This window comes from Cavia porcellus, unplaced genomic scaffold (assembly GCF_034190915.1).
Source record: "Cavia porcellus strain 051 isolate PalLab524CR breed Dunkin Hartley unplaced genomic scaffold, mCavPor4.1 scaffold_11, whole genome shotgun sequence".
Lineage (NCBI taxonomy): Eukaryota > Metazoa > Chordata > Mammalia > Rodentia > Caviidae > Cavia > Cavia porcellus.
This window is the reverse complement of record NW_026947494.1, coordinates 82641718-82657621: the sequence shown is the minus strand read 5'-3', so window position 1 is coordinate 82657621 and position 15904 is coordinate 82641718. Positions and strand designations below refer to the sequence as shown.

Genomic DNA, 15904 nt, shown 5'->3' with positions numbered 1-15904 from the left:
ACTGAGCATTAGAAAGCTTAAGTAATTTAACCGAGGTGACAGAGTTCCTAAGTGACCCAGCCAGGACTCTAACCAGGAATTGAATCATGAGAGGCTGTGCTCTCACCTACTCCACCTTACAGTGCTTTCTTGAAGTCTGCTTGAATTCATCTTCTACTCCAAGCCTCTTCTCTACCCTCTCCTCTCTTTCTGTCCCTTTCCTGCCTAAAAGGAAATCCACAAAACCTACCTAGGCTATTCTTTTGCCCTCTGCAAGAAAAGAAGACTTTTTTAGTGATCAGTGAACATGAATGTTCCATTTGCTAGGATTATTTCTCATTATGAATTATAGATCTAGGTTAATAAAATACATCAGTCTCTTATGTTTTTGGTAAGTTAGTTCCCCAGGGTAACCTAATTGACTTTCCAAGCCTCCAAAGTTCATGGGGACACATCAAGACATCACCAATCTGTGTGAGTGGTGGCATCTAGAGGGGAGGTGATCAAGGTGGCATAGTCAGATAGAACCTCTGTTAGCTTCTGCCTCTGTGCCCTTTGACAAAGGAGGTCAAAGGTGTCTTTGTAAAATTTCCCTTGTGCCATACAAGCAGAGTTTTAACAGTAGGCAGAACAAAAAAACCACCCGCCCTGTGCCCTAGGCTGTCCTCTGCCTGCACTGCAGAACCCCATTAACCTGCACCTTTGTCTGCCCCACTCTGGTCCCTGCAGGGCATGCCCAGCCCTGGCAAAGGCAGGGGGGCTGTGCACCTCTCAGGGCATTTTGAGGAAACCAAGGGCTAGAGATGGGTGGTACCTTCCCTAAGTGCAGTGACGAAAGTACCTTCTTCCTGGTGCACTGCCCAGTGGGGGAAGGTGGACAAGGCATTCCCTGCCTGGCCGTGGCTCCTACATATCCAGCTTCTAAGTTAACGGAACTTTTTTCTTCCTGTCCACTCTTTTCTCCACAGGAGACAGCAACATACTCCAGGTTTTGCCACAGACAACTGTCTTTCTTGTTGTTTTTAAATAATTGTCACAAAAGAAATCTTAGATCTCTTCTTTCTGAAGCCATTCCAAGGCTCTCAAAGGTAATAAATTCTCTAAGAATGCCTGCGTGGATTAAATCACTCATTATAGATATTTTCCTTTTTTTCCTCTTCTTCATTCAATGAAACATTTAAAATGTAAATAATTTTGCATTTTGTCATAGATAGACTTATGGAAATTATAAATTATTTTCCTAATCAGGTTTTTGCCTAAAGGATAAGTGAATGTATAAACAGGCTTTCTGAACAGAAGACAAAAGCACAGGAAATCCTGGGGTTAGAAAAATCTGTAGGGCTGCAAAGAGGGGACACTGTTCCTAGGAATGAAAAAAAAGAATATACAACCGATCCAAACAAGAAGTTTTTAGTAAATAAAACACAAATAGGTTTAGCGAGTGCCAGTTGGGCAGAAAGCACTAGACATTCCTTGTGGGACCTTTCATTTTGTTGTTCTGTTCACTTACGTTTATTTTCTTTAACTAATGAAGCCTAGAATCTTTTTTACCTGCTCCTAAAAGTACTCTTGATCATTGCTCCCCTCAACTTGTCCGGTCCGATACATTTACCTAATCCCTCGTGGATGGCTCTGGGCGCTGCTGCCTGTCTTCCCTAGAGAAGTAGGAAATGTCCTGGGCTTCCCAACAAGGGCTGGCCCCACCTCTGAGTTCTCTGCACAACTGAATGGAGACGTCTGTAGGTGGAAGCGGAGGCTGCAGGGGTCAGTGGTTAGGTGAGATGGCCTCTGGAAAGGTTGGGTGCTGGACAAACCCCCAGGGAGGCGGTGGTGGCGGGAGCGTGGTGCTCTCCCCCGTCAGGGAGCAGGGCAGGTTTTCCTGCTGCTGAGGCGCAGAGCGACTCCTGGAGCAGGTACCCCTTGCAGAAAAGTGCAGCCCAGCTGCTGAGAGCTAAACGGTATCGATTGAGAATTTAATTGCCCCATAATCACTCAGTACACACTGGCTGGTCCGATGATCAAGCTCCAGGTCCATCCTGGCCAGCAGATGGATGTTCTGCCCACACTAAGGAAGAAAAATGCAGGGCTCTCCCTCACTGCTGCTCTTGGAAACTCGTCCCAGCCAAGCCCCAGCCTCCCTGCAGACCCCGCTTTTCTCCTGGGGGCAGATGAGAAGCCCGGGTGTGCCCGGGCAATGTGGGGCCCAGGAGGGACAGGGCTGTGGCTCTCTAAACTGACAGAGCATATGAGGTAGGAAATGTAGGCTACAACAAATTTTTATGGTGGGAACATGTAAAACTCAATGCACAGAAAAGTAAAGCACCGGAAGCTTGCACACTCAGATATGAACAGTAATTAATTCTATATGATTTGATTCCATTATTTTCCTCTTCATATCTGTGGTTTACGTATTTTCAACAACTAGCACGCATAACTCACAATCAGAAGAAACAGATGCTATTTAAATCAAATGAAATGGCTAGAAGAATTTCTGCAAAAACCCTTATTAAAACCTCCCAGCAGCAGCGCCGGGGGAAGGGGTTAAGTTTTGGAGCCAGTCTTGATTCCAGCTCCAGATCGGGACAGCAGTGGTTCCTTTGCCAGGGTCCTCAGCGCCCCTCTATCCCAGATTCCTCATCTGTACATGGGCATCACCTCTCTCTCACAGCCTGTGTGGCAGCGTCCCTGGCATGTGCAGTACCTATCAATTTCTCTTCTGTCCTGGAGTAAGCGTGGAGTGAGTGAGAAAGAAGAGCAAGTATCAGAAGGAAGGGGGTCGCTCTGGGCCGCTGGGGCTCACAGCAGCCCCAGCATTCCGTGCTCTCTTCCCGCGCGGCCCCAGACTGGGAGCTGCGCTGCTCCCTCCCCTGCCCCGCCCATGTCCTGCCACTGCCTCCCATTACTCTAGTAGAAGCCAATCTTCCTCCTCCTCTCAGCCCCATTACTACCCACAGAGACAAATGCACTGCCATTCTGCAATTCTGCTCCACCTGGGAGGCAGCTGGCCAGCTCCAGGGTCATTGTTCCCAATGTCACTGAGAACCTAAAAGCGAGGGCGCCAGTGGGATCCAAGGAGGACTGTAATTATAAGCCTATTCAGCTCCCTAGAATAAAGCCTGCCATTAGCTAACAGCAGGGAGGGTCAACATGAGATCTCCAGCTTCCAGGAAGAAAGATCCTGACCTCACCTCCCCACCTGAGGGCCAGTTACCCTGGCAGGCATGGGTGTGATTGCCCAGGTCTGTGGGGGGATCCAGGGGCAGGATAATCCTGCCTGGTCATCCAGTCTTAGCCCTTCATCGACTCACAGCTGATCCATTGTATGCGACTCCCTGAGCCACCACCTCCACAGACAGCAGAAGCTTCCAGATCCCCACCTCCCAGGTCTTCACACTCTGGCCACACTGCTGACTGGCAGGTTCCTCTGCAGGTGGCTGGGGAAGGTCCCAGCCCCCAGCAAGGCCATCCTAACCTCCAGGGCTGAGGTATCTATGTCTCTTTAGGAGCTGATCAGTGTTTCAGGCCCCAGGGTCTCTGAGAGACAGCTGAGTTTCCTCTGGATGAGGGTTGGCTGGGATAAAACAGCTGATCAGGTAGGTAAGCTGCTGCCACAGCCCTCAGAGACTCAGGAAAGAAACACCTGCTCAGGCGGGCAGCCTGGGGGGCCAGGACGGGGCAGACACAGTGCACGCTCACTCATGCTAACCTGGCCTCAGCCAGTACAGAGGCAGGCAGGGAACTCCCACGGCTGGCTGCAGCCACACACCAAAGACCCAGAGTTCAGACTGATTGAATTTGGGTTCCCTACTGGGGTTGCCTATGGAGATGGCTGATTGACTTATTCCTGAAAGTCCTCAAAGGAGGCCATAACTGAGCCAGAGGTGGGCCAGTAGGGAGGGGTAGGGCTGGCCTCACCGCGCCAGAGGGACCCAGAGGGCTCTGTGCCCACTCTCCTGTGCCGGGGCCCCAACCTAGGCTTTGACCTGAGGACTTGCTCCCAGATGACTCCCTGGGAAGTATGGCCATCCTCTCTAGAGGTGGACGTCGGGTGGGAAGGGGTCGTGGAAAGACTGGGAGCAGGGATATTGAGGGTCTGGGGGGAGAATTTAGGATGGAGTTCCCCGGGAGGCCCAGAACAGACAGACCGATTGACACATGCCCTGCTGGGCTATGCAAAGACCTCCTCCCAAAGAAGCCAGGACACAGACATCAGACAAAGACAGACAGACAAGCAGGCTCTAGAAAACTACAAACCACACGGACAGACAGGGTGACTTGGAACAACAGGAACTAGAGACAAGCTACAGCTGAAGCTCTGGGCGTCTTGGAGGCCAGTTTCTCTGCCCCACAGATGGTCATAACGGGCAGCGTTTACAAGCCCCTCCATGAACATTATAGATCGCACTTCCCACCTTCCTCCCTCCAATCTCCCGCCCCCTCCTCAGTGCAAGGTATCTAGACAGATGGCCGACAGTCAGGGAACTAAGGTAATGGATTTCTTGGCATCCACCCCACACCTTGGAACACCGCTGGTCCTTGGGAGCCTTGACCCCATGAGGGCCTCTCCCCTCAGCCCTCCCTTGCCCCTTCATAACTTACCTTCTCAGATGCTGCAGGGGTGCAGCGACTCCTCCCACCCCTTCCCACCCGGACCAGGGCTGCATGCAGACGGAGGAGAGCTGATGTGTGGAGGAGCGTGAGGGGCGGGAAGGAGACAGAGGCAGGAGCAGGTTAGACCCAAGGAAGACACTTGTCACCTGTCCCTGGCAGGCCGGGGCTTCCCGAGCGTGAGTTACCCAACATCACCACAGCCATCTTGGTTAGCGTACATCAGACGCTCACTGACGTGAGCTGAAGTGATAGGGTGGGAGGCAAACTTCTTTCCTGTCAAGGAAGGCCATGTTTAGGAAGGAGACTCAGGCTCTGTGTCACAGGAAGGAGCCGGGCCCTTCCGCCTCCTCCTCGCTTGTCACCTTTGATGTTTCCAGGAGATCTACTCTTCCTTTTCCTCTTGTACTATTTCACTATTCCATTTCCTCCATTCTTCTAATTTCTAGGTGAGTCGTTTTCAATCTGGGGGTAACTTAATGTGACCCTAGATAGGGGATTCCCAAGGCTGCAAAGGGGCCTTACTTGTCTCTGGTCCCTGGGCCTGGCCCACAACTTGGCACAAAGATCACTCCAAGGATCAACACAGCACCGGACCAGCCACAGGGAGGTCCCACCCCTCCTTGGCCAGGGACTTCAGGACCCCCAAGGTGTGTCCCCATGGTCTCTGCCTCAGAGCCCCGCCTCCTTCTCTGGCCTCTGCTGATTTCCCCTCAAGGGAAGTCAAGTACCAATGCCCTCCAGGACTGCGTTTCTGTGCCCCTAGTTAATGACCACCACCTCTGATAACTGTCTAGGTATTTTCTAAGAACTAAAGGGGAAAATATCATAGCACAGCCAAATCTTAAACATGAAAATAGGGCACACTGGGAGCTGTGCCTCAAGTTTTAAGTGTAGGCATTGCTATTTCCTGTGTGACACAGACAGGTCCTGAGTTTCTGGACCTGCGACTTTCTCTCATATAAGATGAGGATGATGACCTGCCTGGTCCGAGTTCACGGAGCAGCCGAAGGTCATGTGACTACGAGTAACCGCTGCTTTCTAGACAGACCAACCCCTGCTCTACAGATGAGGAAATCTAAGGCTGCAGAGTTACACAAATTGCCTCAATTCTTTCTCACATCAAGGGGCTGAGGAGAGAGCCCATTTTCGGCCAGAATCCAAATGAGGGAAAGAACAAGTTAAGAAAAAAGAAATGTGAGGCAAAAAATGTAGGAAAAAAGAGAACAAACGACAGAGAATAGATGAGAATGGCAGGACAAGGACTTCACGTGGAAGAGGAAGAGGAAAAGTGGGGACACACAGGGCAAGACACAGAGGGGGCACCAAGAGTAGGCTGTGGCATGGAAGAAAGAGGCTGCAAGGAAAGAGACGGGAGGAGGAATGACCCGGAAGGACAAGGACACCAAGCCCTGCCTGTCAACAACCCCTGCCAGCCAGAGCTGGGAAACCCTCAGAATTAAGCCAGTCACTCTGGCTTCTCCATAGAAGGAGAAAGTTAGGAAGAAAAATCTAAAACTTTGCTGTAAGGGGAGGGTCAGAAGATCGAGTGTCCACTGAGCTCAAACACTCTGCCATGTGACATGCGTGTTATCAGATTCGTGTCCCTTGGTGTTTATCAAAATTATATTTTATACCAGTCCCTTAGAAGGAAGAAGTATGGGTTTGGGATTTGAGTGACAGGGCACGATGACCTTAAATGTTAGGAAAGGGTCATCTGGGCCCTGAGGAAGGAGGGAGGGGGATGATGAGGTTGGGCACGTGCAGTGGTATGGCCGCAGATGAGGGGAAGGAGAAAAACAAACGAACTCACACCGGACTCCAGGGGAGCCCCAGGAGTTGTGTTAGGAGAGGAGGGAAGGTCGTGGGAGAAAGTGGGGAGGAAGGGCCCCGGGTCCCACCTCTGAGAAGCCAGGTCAGAGCAGGCAGGCTTCTGCTCGGCGTCAGCAGCTGGACAGCAGAACTGGTGCAGCACGGTCTCATTCCTGTAGGCAGAACAGAGAAGGTCAGAAGCGGTGAACCAGACTGGGCAGCTCTACCCTGTGCTGAGACACTTTTTCTCACCCCTGCTATCTGTTCTCTGCCACCTGAGTCCCTGTGGACATGGGTGACCAATACTGCTGCAGTGAAGTGCACGACATTGGACGAGTCTTTTCCAATCATCTTTAGGCCAAGTTTAAATGCCACCTCCTGTAGGGAGCTTCCATGGCCAGCCCAGGCTCCCTGCTTCTAGACCCCCATCGCTGTAGGGAGGGTTTACCATCTGTCCTGCTCTATCTCTTCTCTTAGCTCCTTATGATGCTGTTCCCTGCTAAGGTCCTGCAAGATCTGCATGCACCAAACATCTTCAAATTTATTGCAAAGACACAAAGCATTCAGATGGAGACTTTCATCCTGCCAGTCGAGACTCCAAGGCATGGTATTTGATGAAGGCTTGGTTTGATATAAAAGAGGAAGCCAGTCCTGCAGCTGGCCAGTGTTATGATACATAGTTCAATTTTTTTGAGTCTCAATTTATTTACTGTTGAAGTCACAGAGTTGAACTAGAGAAGTGATTATTGACACTGACTGCATATTTGAATCACTAGATTTTTAAAAATATCACTCTCTGGGTTCTACCCCCAGGGACTCTAAATCATATGATCTGGTAGGATCCAGGGTACCAAGACTTTTTATAAATTTCTAGGTGATTTAAAAGGAAACAGTATGGTTTCTGTCCAGATGTCCCCCCAAAGCTTCATGCAGTCATGAGAGGAATGCCTTTTAAAGGCAGCTGAATCTAAAGTTTGTGATTGATTCATTGTCTAGAGCTGGGATTATGGGTAGGAGTGCCACATCCACCCTAGGTTAGGTAACCTGCAAACAATATAAGGGACAGAAGGTCTTTTCTCTTGTTCCTTCCTGTTTGCTCGTGTTGCTTTTGCTGTCTTCCGCTGTCATAAACTGATACTCCTCTTCTATGCCCCACTCCCTGGAGCCAGCTGATTATGAACTGACACCTCCATAGGCTTCGAGCTAAATAAACCTTTCCTTCCTTAATTTTGGGTATCAGATATTTTATCTCAGCAACAGGAGAAAAATAACCAACACAGATAGCCAGGATCCAGAGGCACTAGACTAGATTTCCAAGGTTGCTCCTCGCTCTTAAATGCCGTAATTCTGAGACCCATACTGAGCCAACCTGGTGGTGAATACTGCAGCCATCACTGGATGAAGCTGTACTGATCTATCACCTGCTCTGTCTTTCTAATGGGTCCCCATCCTGGGCTTTATGGAGCCAGAGAAGTTCAGAACTGGGAAGTCTCCAGAGACTATAGGAAAGGAATCTTCTAAATTTGTCCAAACCAAACTTTACTAGAAGCCCATTTAGTGAAATAACATATCCAGAATAGCTTCATGGTTGGGAAATTGGAAGTCTACAGTCTCTTCCCAGGTATCACAGCCTTGATTTTGCTAGCTACTTCCTTGGCCCATTTTGGGAGCTACTAGATTCTGAGATTAATAGACTGAAAATTCTGAGTTTAGCTATCCTCGTAGTAAGTAATATTGGCACCTACATTAATTTGACAAAAATAGATGCCAAGAGAGTATATGTCTAAATGAGAAAAAAATTCAGAAGAAGACAGGGATATAACTTTTGAGTTTGGAAGATTAAAAAAAAAATAACCAGAAAAGTGCAAAGTCATTGATATATATAGATATATCTATATATTTATATATACATTTATCTATATCTATATCTATATATGGATATGTATCTATGTATCTATATCTATATAGAAAACATTTTGTATTGAAAAACAGTGCATGCCTGTAATCTCAGTACTCAGGAGGCAGGAGGATTACTGTGAGTTCAAAGCCAGCCTACACTACATAGTAAGACCCTATATTAAAAAAATGATAGACTAGGAAACTATATTTGCACCAAATATGATGGAAGGCAGGTTAGTTAATACTTTTTTCCACTTTGAGCCCTAATATGCTGCTTAGACAATGACAAACCCGCAGGAGAAAAATAAGCAGATTGTGAATAGCTGTTGACAGAGAAGGAAAGTCAAAGAGCTAATAAACATGCAGAAAGGTGTCCCACATTACCAGTTTATGCAAATTAAAGTAGCACTGAGATGCTATTATTCACTCATCAGACTGGCAAACATTAAAAAGACTGCTAAATACAAGTGTTGGTGAGGCTCTGGGGAGAGAATTACTCCGAGGCACTACCTGTATAGATGTGAATTTTTACCATTTTGTTTGGGAATTAAAAAGGAAATATGATTCCTGAACCAAAAGTTCTATTTCTGGGATTTTACTGGTTCATAAATTATTTATTCAATTATTTAGGGCAGCGTTGTTTTAGTGGTGGAAGGGGACAGCCAGAGCAATCTGGGTCACCATCTACCACAGAATGATTGAATAAATGTTTGATCTCCACACCTTGGAATCATGTACCTTTCAACAAGAACCAGTTAGCATTGCATCTCTTAGCCTGGATGGATTTCCACAATATATGGCTAAATGAAAAAAGCAATTTGCAGAGAACTATATATATCATCATCCTAGTTTTGTAAAACAAACGTGACACCTCTCTCCAAATGCGTATTTTATACATGTATCTATATGAATGCACTGTATTTCATGAGTGCAAACTAAGTCTGAACTCTGACTACCCTAGCTGGTTGAGAATAGGAACAAAAGAGAGTGGAGGTAGGGAAAGGAAAATAGTGGTTGATGTAATGGTAACTGAAAATGTTTCTTATTTATCATATCACTTTTAATCTTGATGGCCAGACTGACTAGATTAAAACTCTTAGAGAGATGACTAGATTGTGAAGTGGTGGGTAATCTCATGTGTGGGTGAATCCAAAGTTGCATGGGTGGCTAGGAGGTGGCGTCTACGCGGAGGAAGCAAGTCATGGGGGGCGACCTTGAGTACGGTGTCTGATTTCCGGCCCTTTTCTCTTGGGCTCTTGCCCTGACCCTTGCTTTGTAGAAACCATGACTTCAGCAGCTTTCTTCTGCCCTGTGCTTCTGCCATGATGCCTGTACTGTGGAGCCAGCCAACCATAGAATGAAACCTCTGACACTGGGAGCAAAATAAGCCTTTCCTCCTTTAAACTGTGTGTGTTAAATATTTTGGTCACAGTGACAAGAACCTGAATGATATATATTGTACATATATCCTCTTATTGTAAATAAACCTGAATGTACCTAGAGGACTCAAAAGTGTCAGAAATCATTACAAATACTGATGTGGCTTCAGGATGTTATCATGAAAAAAATGGTTTTCATTGAGGTCTTGCAATGAGCTGCATCCAGCCCTTTTAATCTTTTATTTTGAGACAACGTCTCACGGGGTTTCCCAGGTTGGCTATGAACTGCGATCAGTTCGCTTCAGCCTCCTGAATAGCTGGAATTACAGGTATGTACCACTGTGTTCAGCTAATAAGCAATTTTTGTGACAAATTGTTGTTAAGGGGTAGATTATTGAATATAAATTGTATGTAATCTATAGAACATGAGTTAAAAGTTAACACAACTAATATAAAATTTTAAAGAGGCAAGGTCTAGGGATGCAGCTCAGGGGTACAGCACGTGCCAGGCCTGTGTTCTATTCCCGGCACTGCAGAAAATATAAATAAATAAATACTACAGAAAGTAAAACTCCGGAAATAACAATGATCCATTATTTTACAAATGAAAAAACAGGCCCAGAGTGAAACACACTGCTTAAAGTTGTCCCCTGGTTAGTCCCTGATCAGTTTTCCAGCCTTCTCACTCCCTTCCCATTGCTCCAGAGTTCCTGGGGCAAATCAGAGCCTTGGAGAACTTCCCGGAACGAGAAGGTCTTGTGGAGGCATCCAGAGCTTTCTGGTCTGAAGAGAAGGAAAAAGAAGAGACAGGGCAGGACCTGGATGGCTCGAGGGAGAGGACGGGGGAGCCAGGGTGTAGATAGAGCCTTTGGTATGGTTATCTGCATCTCCAGTTCCAAGTCACCAGCTGTGCCTGTGCCAGAGCAGGTTTGGGGTTCCTGACAAAAGCTACCAAGAGGACAGCAAAGACACAGAGCTTGTCCCGCAGTCACAGCGTTGACAGCTCAGGATGTACAACCACCAGATACCATCACTTGCTGGCACAGCAGTGCCTGGAGGATGCCGTTCTGGCCTTGAGATCCTTTCTCAGAGGCTTCCTCTCAAGCCACCCAGGCCTAGAGTGCTGCCCCCAAGGAATGCCAGGGTCCTCACTGTTTGGTTGCATCAGAATAAGCAATGAATGGCACAGCCTGAGTGTACCTGAACTTGTGCACCCCAAACTAAGACTGGCAGTGCTCTCGGGGTGCAGTATTTGTTGGGGTTTCTGCAAGTAAGCTCCTTTGCAAAGTCTAGCTGAGGAGGAGGCTCATTTGCCAAGTCTTCCCCTATAGCTCCTCCTGTACCCACTTCCCAGAGCCCCATCTCAGCAGGGGACTCCCAGGTGGCCCTCCTCGCCTTTCCCTACAGTTCAGCCCAGGCTGAATTGCAGATACTGCTCTACCTGCCTCTGACTGACCCCCTGTCCAAGGCCGTGGTCCAAATCCATTGTCGGAACATTATCTTCAACTTCATGGGTGTCCCTTCCCTCTGCCCAAAGGAGATCTCAAAGAGAAGGAGCCAAAGAATTCCTTCCCATTAATAATAAAACTGGAGCCATGATGAAAAAGTTACCCTCTCTCTGGGTGTTCTTCTCCAAAATGCATAACAATGGCCTCATAGTGAGAAAACCAGCAGACAATGCAGGTTCCAAAAGCACTCTGCAAAATACCTGGCTGTCACTCCGAAAAACTATTAAGGTCACGAAAACTGCAAAGAGACAGAGGTTTTCACGGACCAGAGGAGACTGAAGCAATACAGTGACTATCACATGATATCCTGAACAGATGGGACTGGGGCAGGAAAGAGGACAATAGTGGGAAACCAGCGACATACAAACAAGGTCTGAGCTTCGGTTGATAGAGACAAGATAGATGGATAGTGTCATGGTTTATGTTGGTGTTTGCATTGTGCATTTGTGATTGGTTCATTGTCTAGCGGTTGGATTGGGGGTGTGAGTACTATACTGGCCTAGGGGTGGAGCCAGGATGTAATGGAATGGCAAGAAGAAGGTGTGTCTCACTCTCTCTCTTACTGTTTCTGCCTTGCTGTTTGTAGCCGCCATGGACTGTGGCCCCCGCCATAACACCTTGCCTTGGAGCCAACTAAGTATGGACTGAAACCTCCAAAATCTGTAAGAAATAAACCTTTCCTTTCCCCACTTTGGTCATCAGGTATTTTGTCTTAGTGATGAGTAAAAAGTAACCAAGACAGACAGGTAGGTAGATAGGCATGATAGATAGATAGATAAATAGATAGATAGATAGATAGATAGATAGATAGATAGATAGATAGATAGATGATAAAATGGGACGGGAGATACTAATGACTGTGTCTTAGTACTTCCTAGTGTTTACCATGTGACATGTCCAGTCCTGACCACTTTTCACAGAGTAACTTATTAATTCTCTCAAAGCCTCAGCACCCAGAAACATCACTTTGCAGGTGAGAAAGCCAAGGTATAGTGAGTCTCTAACCACTGATGAAAAACTCCAGCACTCATGTAATTACCTTGCTTCTCATGACAACTCCTTCTGGCAGGTGCTATCAGCCCCTGTTTGTATCAGTGAGGAAGCCAAGGCTCAGAGGAGGTAAGTGCCAGCCCAGGTCACACAGCCATGCTATAGCAAAGCTGAATCTCAGGCAGGTTGGTTGTAAGGATCATGCCCATGGCTCTTCTGCATGAGGTTTCCAGCCAGTGGGCTTCACTTCCTCACCAGGCTTGGCTCAGTGCATTGCCAAGCCCCTGTGTGAAGCCGGAGAGGGGTCATGCTGGAAGTGGGCAGATGGCTCATGGCTTCATTTGCTCTCTCTGCCAGCAGCTTATCCTGGTGCTGTGCTCCAGCTTCTGTGAACCCCTTGTCTGTACAACATGGCCCTTCCTCTCTCTGCCTTCCTCTCCTCCATCCTCCCCCGGGAGCCACACCATAGCACATGGACTCCAGAGGCTAGGAAGATGTGGAGGGACAGTAGGCCAGAGACGGGGTCTCTGGAATGCTGAATGGGCCCATCTGTGTGTGAGGTCAGTGCTCTGAGGGCAGCCTACCTCCATCCACAGAACAAGAGGAAGCCTTCCTCAGTCTCAGCCGCCACCTACACCAGCTAAACTTGGGGATTGATGCCAGGAGCTCCAATGGATCACAACCCTTGTCTGTGTTCATTCAAGTCTCTGGTCTTTCAAAGCTTCAGTTTTCTCCTCAGTCAGACTACGATAATGGCAACATCTGTACCCCGCAGGGCTTTTAAGGGGAGCAGACACCACAGTGACTGTAAAGGTGCATGAGAGAGGCAAAGGCCAGACAAATGAACCTTTATTCATTCACTTTCCTGACCCAGCTATTTCCTTTCATCAATTCAAATGATAGAAAGAAAAGAAGAATACTGTCTTCTACCAGTGATGCTTCCTGTATTTTTAAAGTCAACCAGTGCTGCCTTTCGCAAGCACCCAGAGGCAGAAAACGTCCCCTGGACACAGCAAGAGCCAGCCATTCTCAGAACCTGCTGCCCACACGTGTGTCTGTACCTGATTCCTCCCCACAGGGCATTCGCCTTTGACTGTGATGGAAACGGAGGCCTAGCACAGGCTGAAGGTCCCTAAGATGCTGGGTGCTTAAGTAGAGACCCAAGATTTACTGCTCTTGTGGCCACTGGGTAAGGGGGAATGGTGCTTGGAGGCCCTAGAGTTCAACTGCCACACTTTGAGGTGGGGAACACAGGACTGTTAAGGGGTACACAGGAATGTTAAGGCAGGCCTTGGAATCATGCAGCTTCCAGTCCGCTCCACAGCAGGAGCCTGGCAGTGGCTTCTCAGAGTCATTGTGTCACATGATTTCCATGGTGCCATTCAGTGTAGAATGTGGGCTGTGGCTCCAGGAATGCAGGAACTGAAAGGGACAGAGATTGGCAGCAGAATGGTCTCCTCTAGAGAAAGGACCATGGTCACTCTCAGGCTTCAGCTCTTGAAATTCCAAGTGATGGAAGTCAGTGGTGTCCAGGTCAAAAGCTTTTCACTTGGACTCTTAATTGTAGGGTCCATGACTTGAGGCAGAATTTAGTTCTCCATGGCTGTAGCAATCCTGCGTCTCCCAACTTGATGGATATCTACGGGCAGCCAGATTGTGGACAAATATGGAAAAACTTAAGTATGAAGCAGCCTCTAAAATGAGGGTTTTCGCTGGTTGCACATCCCTAGTTTGCTGTGAGGCTTGGCGGGAAAGAGCTTGGAAAACTCAGGGAGACGGAGGAGCTGAGTGAGAGACTATGTTCCTGGGCCAGTGATGAACAGCTGGCTAGAGGAGCTTTTAGGGATCACCCAATCAAGACGGGAGCATAGGCCTGCAGAGAATCAGTGCAGACCTAAAGGAAGAGGCGGCTGAGGCTGACTCAGGAAAGGACTCCATGTCTTAAAGAACTAGTGAGTGAAAAGAACGTGACCAGGAGAAACCAGGGAGCCAAAGTCAGCTGGAAGAAGGGACAGGCGGTGCAGTCAGGAGCTCATAAAGTCTTTTACCAGCACCAGCCCCAAAACTTAGGGTGACTATGCATCTATATTCAATTTGAAATTCTAATTTCTACTGCATGGCCATTAAAATAGCTGAGTGGTTTAGAAAAACTGATGATGTGTACAGAACTGTGGTGGGCATTGGGCAGCCGTTAGGAAAGGGGACTCCCAGCAGGAGAATAAAGGAGGAAAAGCCAAGAATTCCAGGGGCAGCTCTGAAGGAGGACTGTTCACTCGCCTCTTTGCAAGATGAAGACAGGGGACTTAATTCCTGGCTCCCTCTTTTGGAAGGAAAGACCCAGGGGATCTCTGAGAAGGAGCTGTCCTGAGCTCTAGAGAAAGGAAGAAATCATAAAACCAAAGAAAGGGAGAAATTATAAAGCCATTTCCAGTCATCTCTCCTCATCCCACCCCCACTACCACCACCCTTACTAGTTCTGGTAAAGCCTAAAGTCTCGGTTTCTTTTTTCCCACTTTCTCTTAATTTTCTCAACTTCTCCAAGATGCAGTCTCCATCTAAACATGATGAATAGGCTGAAAAGCTACCTTTATTTTCTCAGAAGCAGCTACCATTTTGAGGGATGTGGGAGGTGACATAGCCAAAACCACTTTGAAAAACAACACAACTTGTAGGATTTACATTATGTGCCTTCAAGACATGAACTAGGCTGCCTTAATTAAGGAAGTGTAACACTGGGAGAGGCGAGTGTGTAGCTCAGTATAGAGCACGTACGTAGCATGCACGAGGCCCTGAGTTTAATCCTCAGCAATGAAAAAAACTGAACTGACATTCACCAAAGAAAAATTAGTAACAAAAAATGAGCACATGAGATGACACTCAACATCATTAATCATCAGGGAAACACAAATTAAAGTCATAGTGAAGTAAAATCACAACCTAACAGAATGACTAAAGTTTCAGTCTGACAGTACCAAGTGCTGATATGGGTTCACAGCCCCTAGAACACTCACACAGTTGTGATTGGAACGCAACATTGCTGTAACACTTTAGAAAGCAAGTCTGGTGGTTTCTTAGAAAGTTAAACGCATTCTTACCATATGTCTCTGCAATTATGTACCTAGGTATTTACCCCAGATACATAAAAACACGTAATAATATAAGACTATTTACAACAGTCAATGATCACAGTAGAAAGTAGTCTTCCACCATTGAAATGTTGATTGTCTGTTCATACATGAACAAATTGTAGTATACAATGAACTGTATTCTATTCAGCAATAAAAAAGGAACTAGCTTCCATGTCCCCAGTGGATAAACCTTAAAAGCATGATACTAAAGGAAGGAATCTAGATGAAGAAGTCTACACACACCGTGTGATTCTGTTTAAATGATATTCTAGAAAAAAACTAAAACTATGCTGACACAGTAAGTCGCAGCAAGGTGGGAGAGAAAGGATTAAAAGCAAAAGGGAACCAGCAGTCACTTGTGGTAATGGAAATGTTTCATATCTTGATTGAGACAGAAGTTATGCAACTGTGCACATTTGTCAGAGCTCATTAAACTAGACACTTAAAATGGGTGAATTTATTGTATGCGATTTTATCTTAACATTACCTATTTTAAAACGAATAAGACCAAAATCTTTTTCTTTTCCTTCTCACTTCCTATTACTTTAAGAGGCTTTAGAATCATTTTTAACTTCCTACCACCCATTGGGCCTGATCATCT

At 47.0% G+C, this 15904-nt stretch overlaps 1 protein-coding gene across 12 annotated transcripts in view; it reads right to left on the bottom strand.

The window, feature by feature from the left end:
* Positions 1 to 15904, bottom strand: part of Iqsec3 (IQ motif and Sec7 domain ArfGEF 3) — a 95587-nt gene that overhangs the window by 58324 nt on the left and 21359 nt on the right. For all 12 annotated transcript variants that reach the window (XM_063258556.1, XM_063258563.1, XM_063258565.1 and 9 more), the window contains exon 2: positions 6489 to 6572. In XM_063258556.1, coding sequence (XP_063114626.1) covers positions 6489 to 6572 — 84 coding nt within the window. The remainder of the gene's footprint in view (positions 1 to 6488; positions 6573 to 15904) is intronic.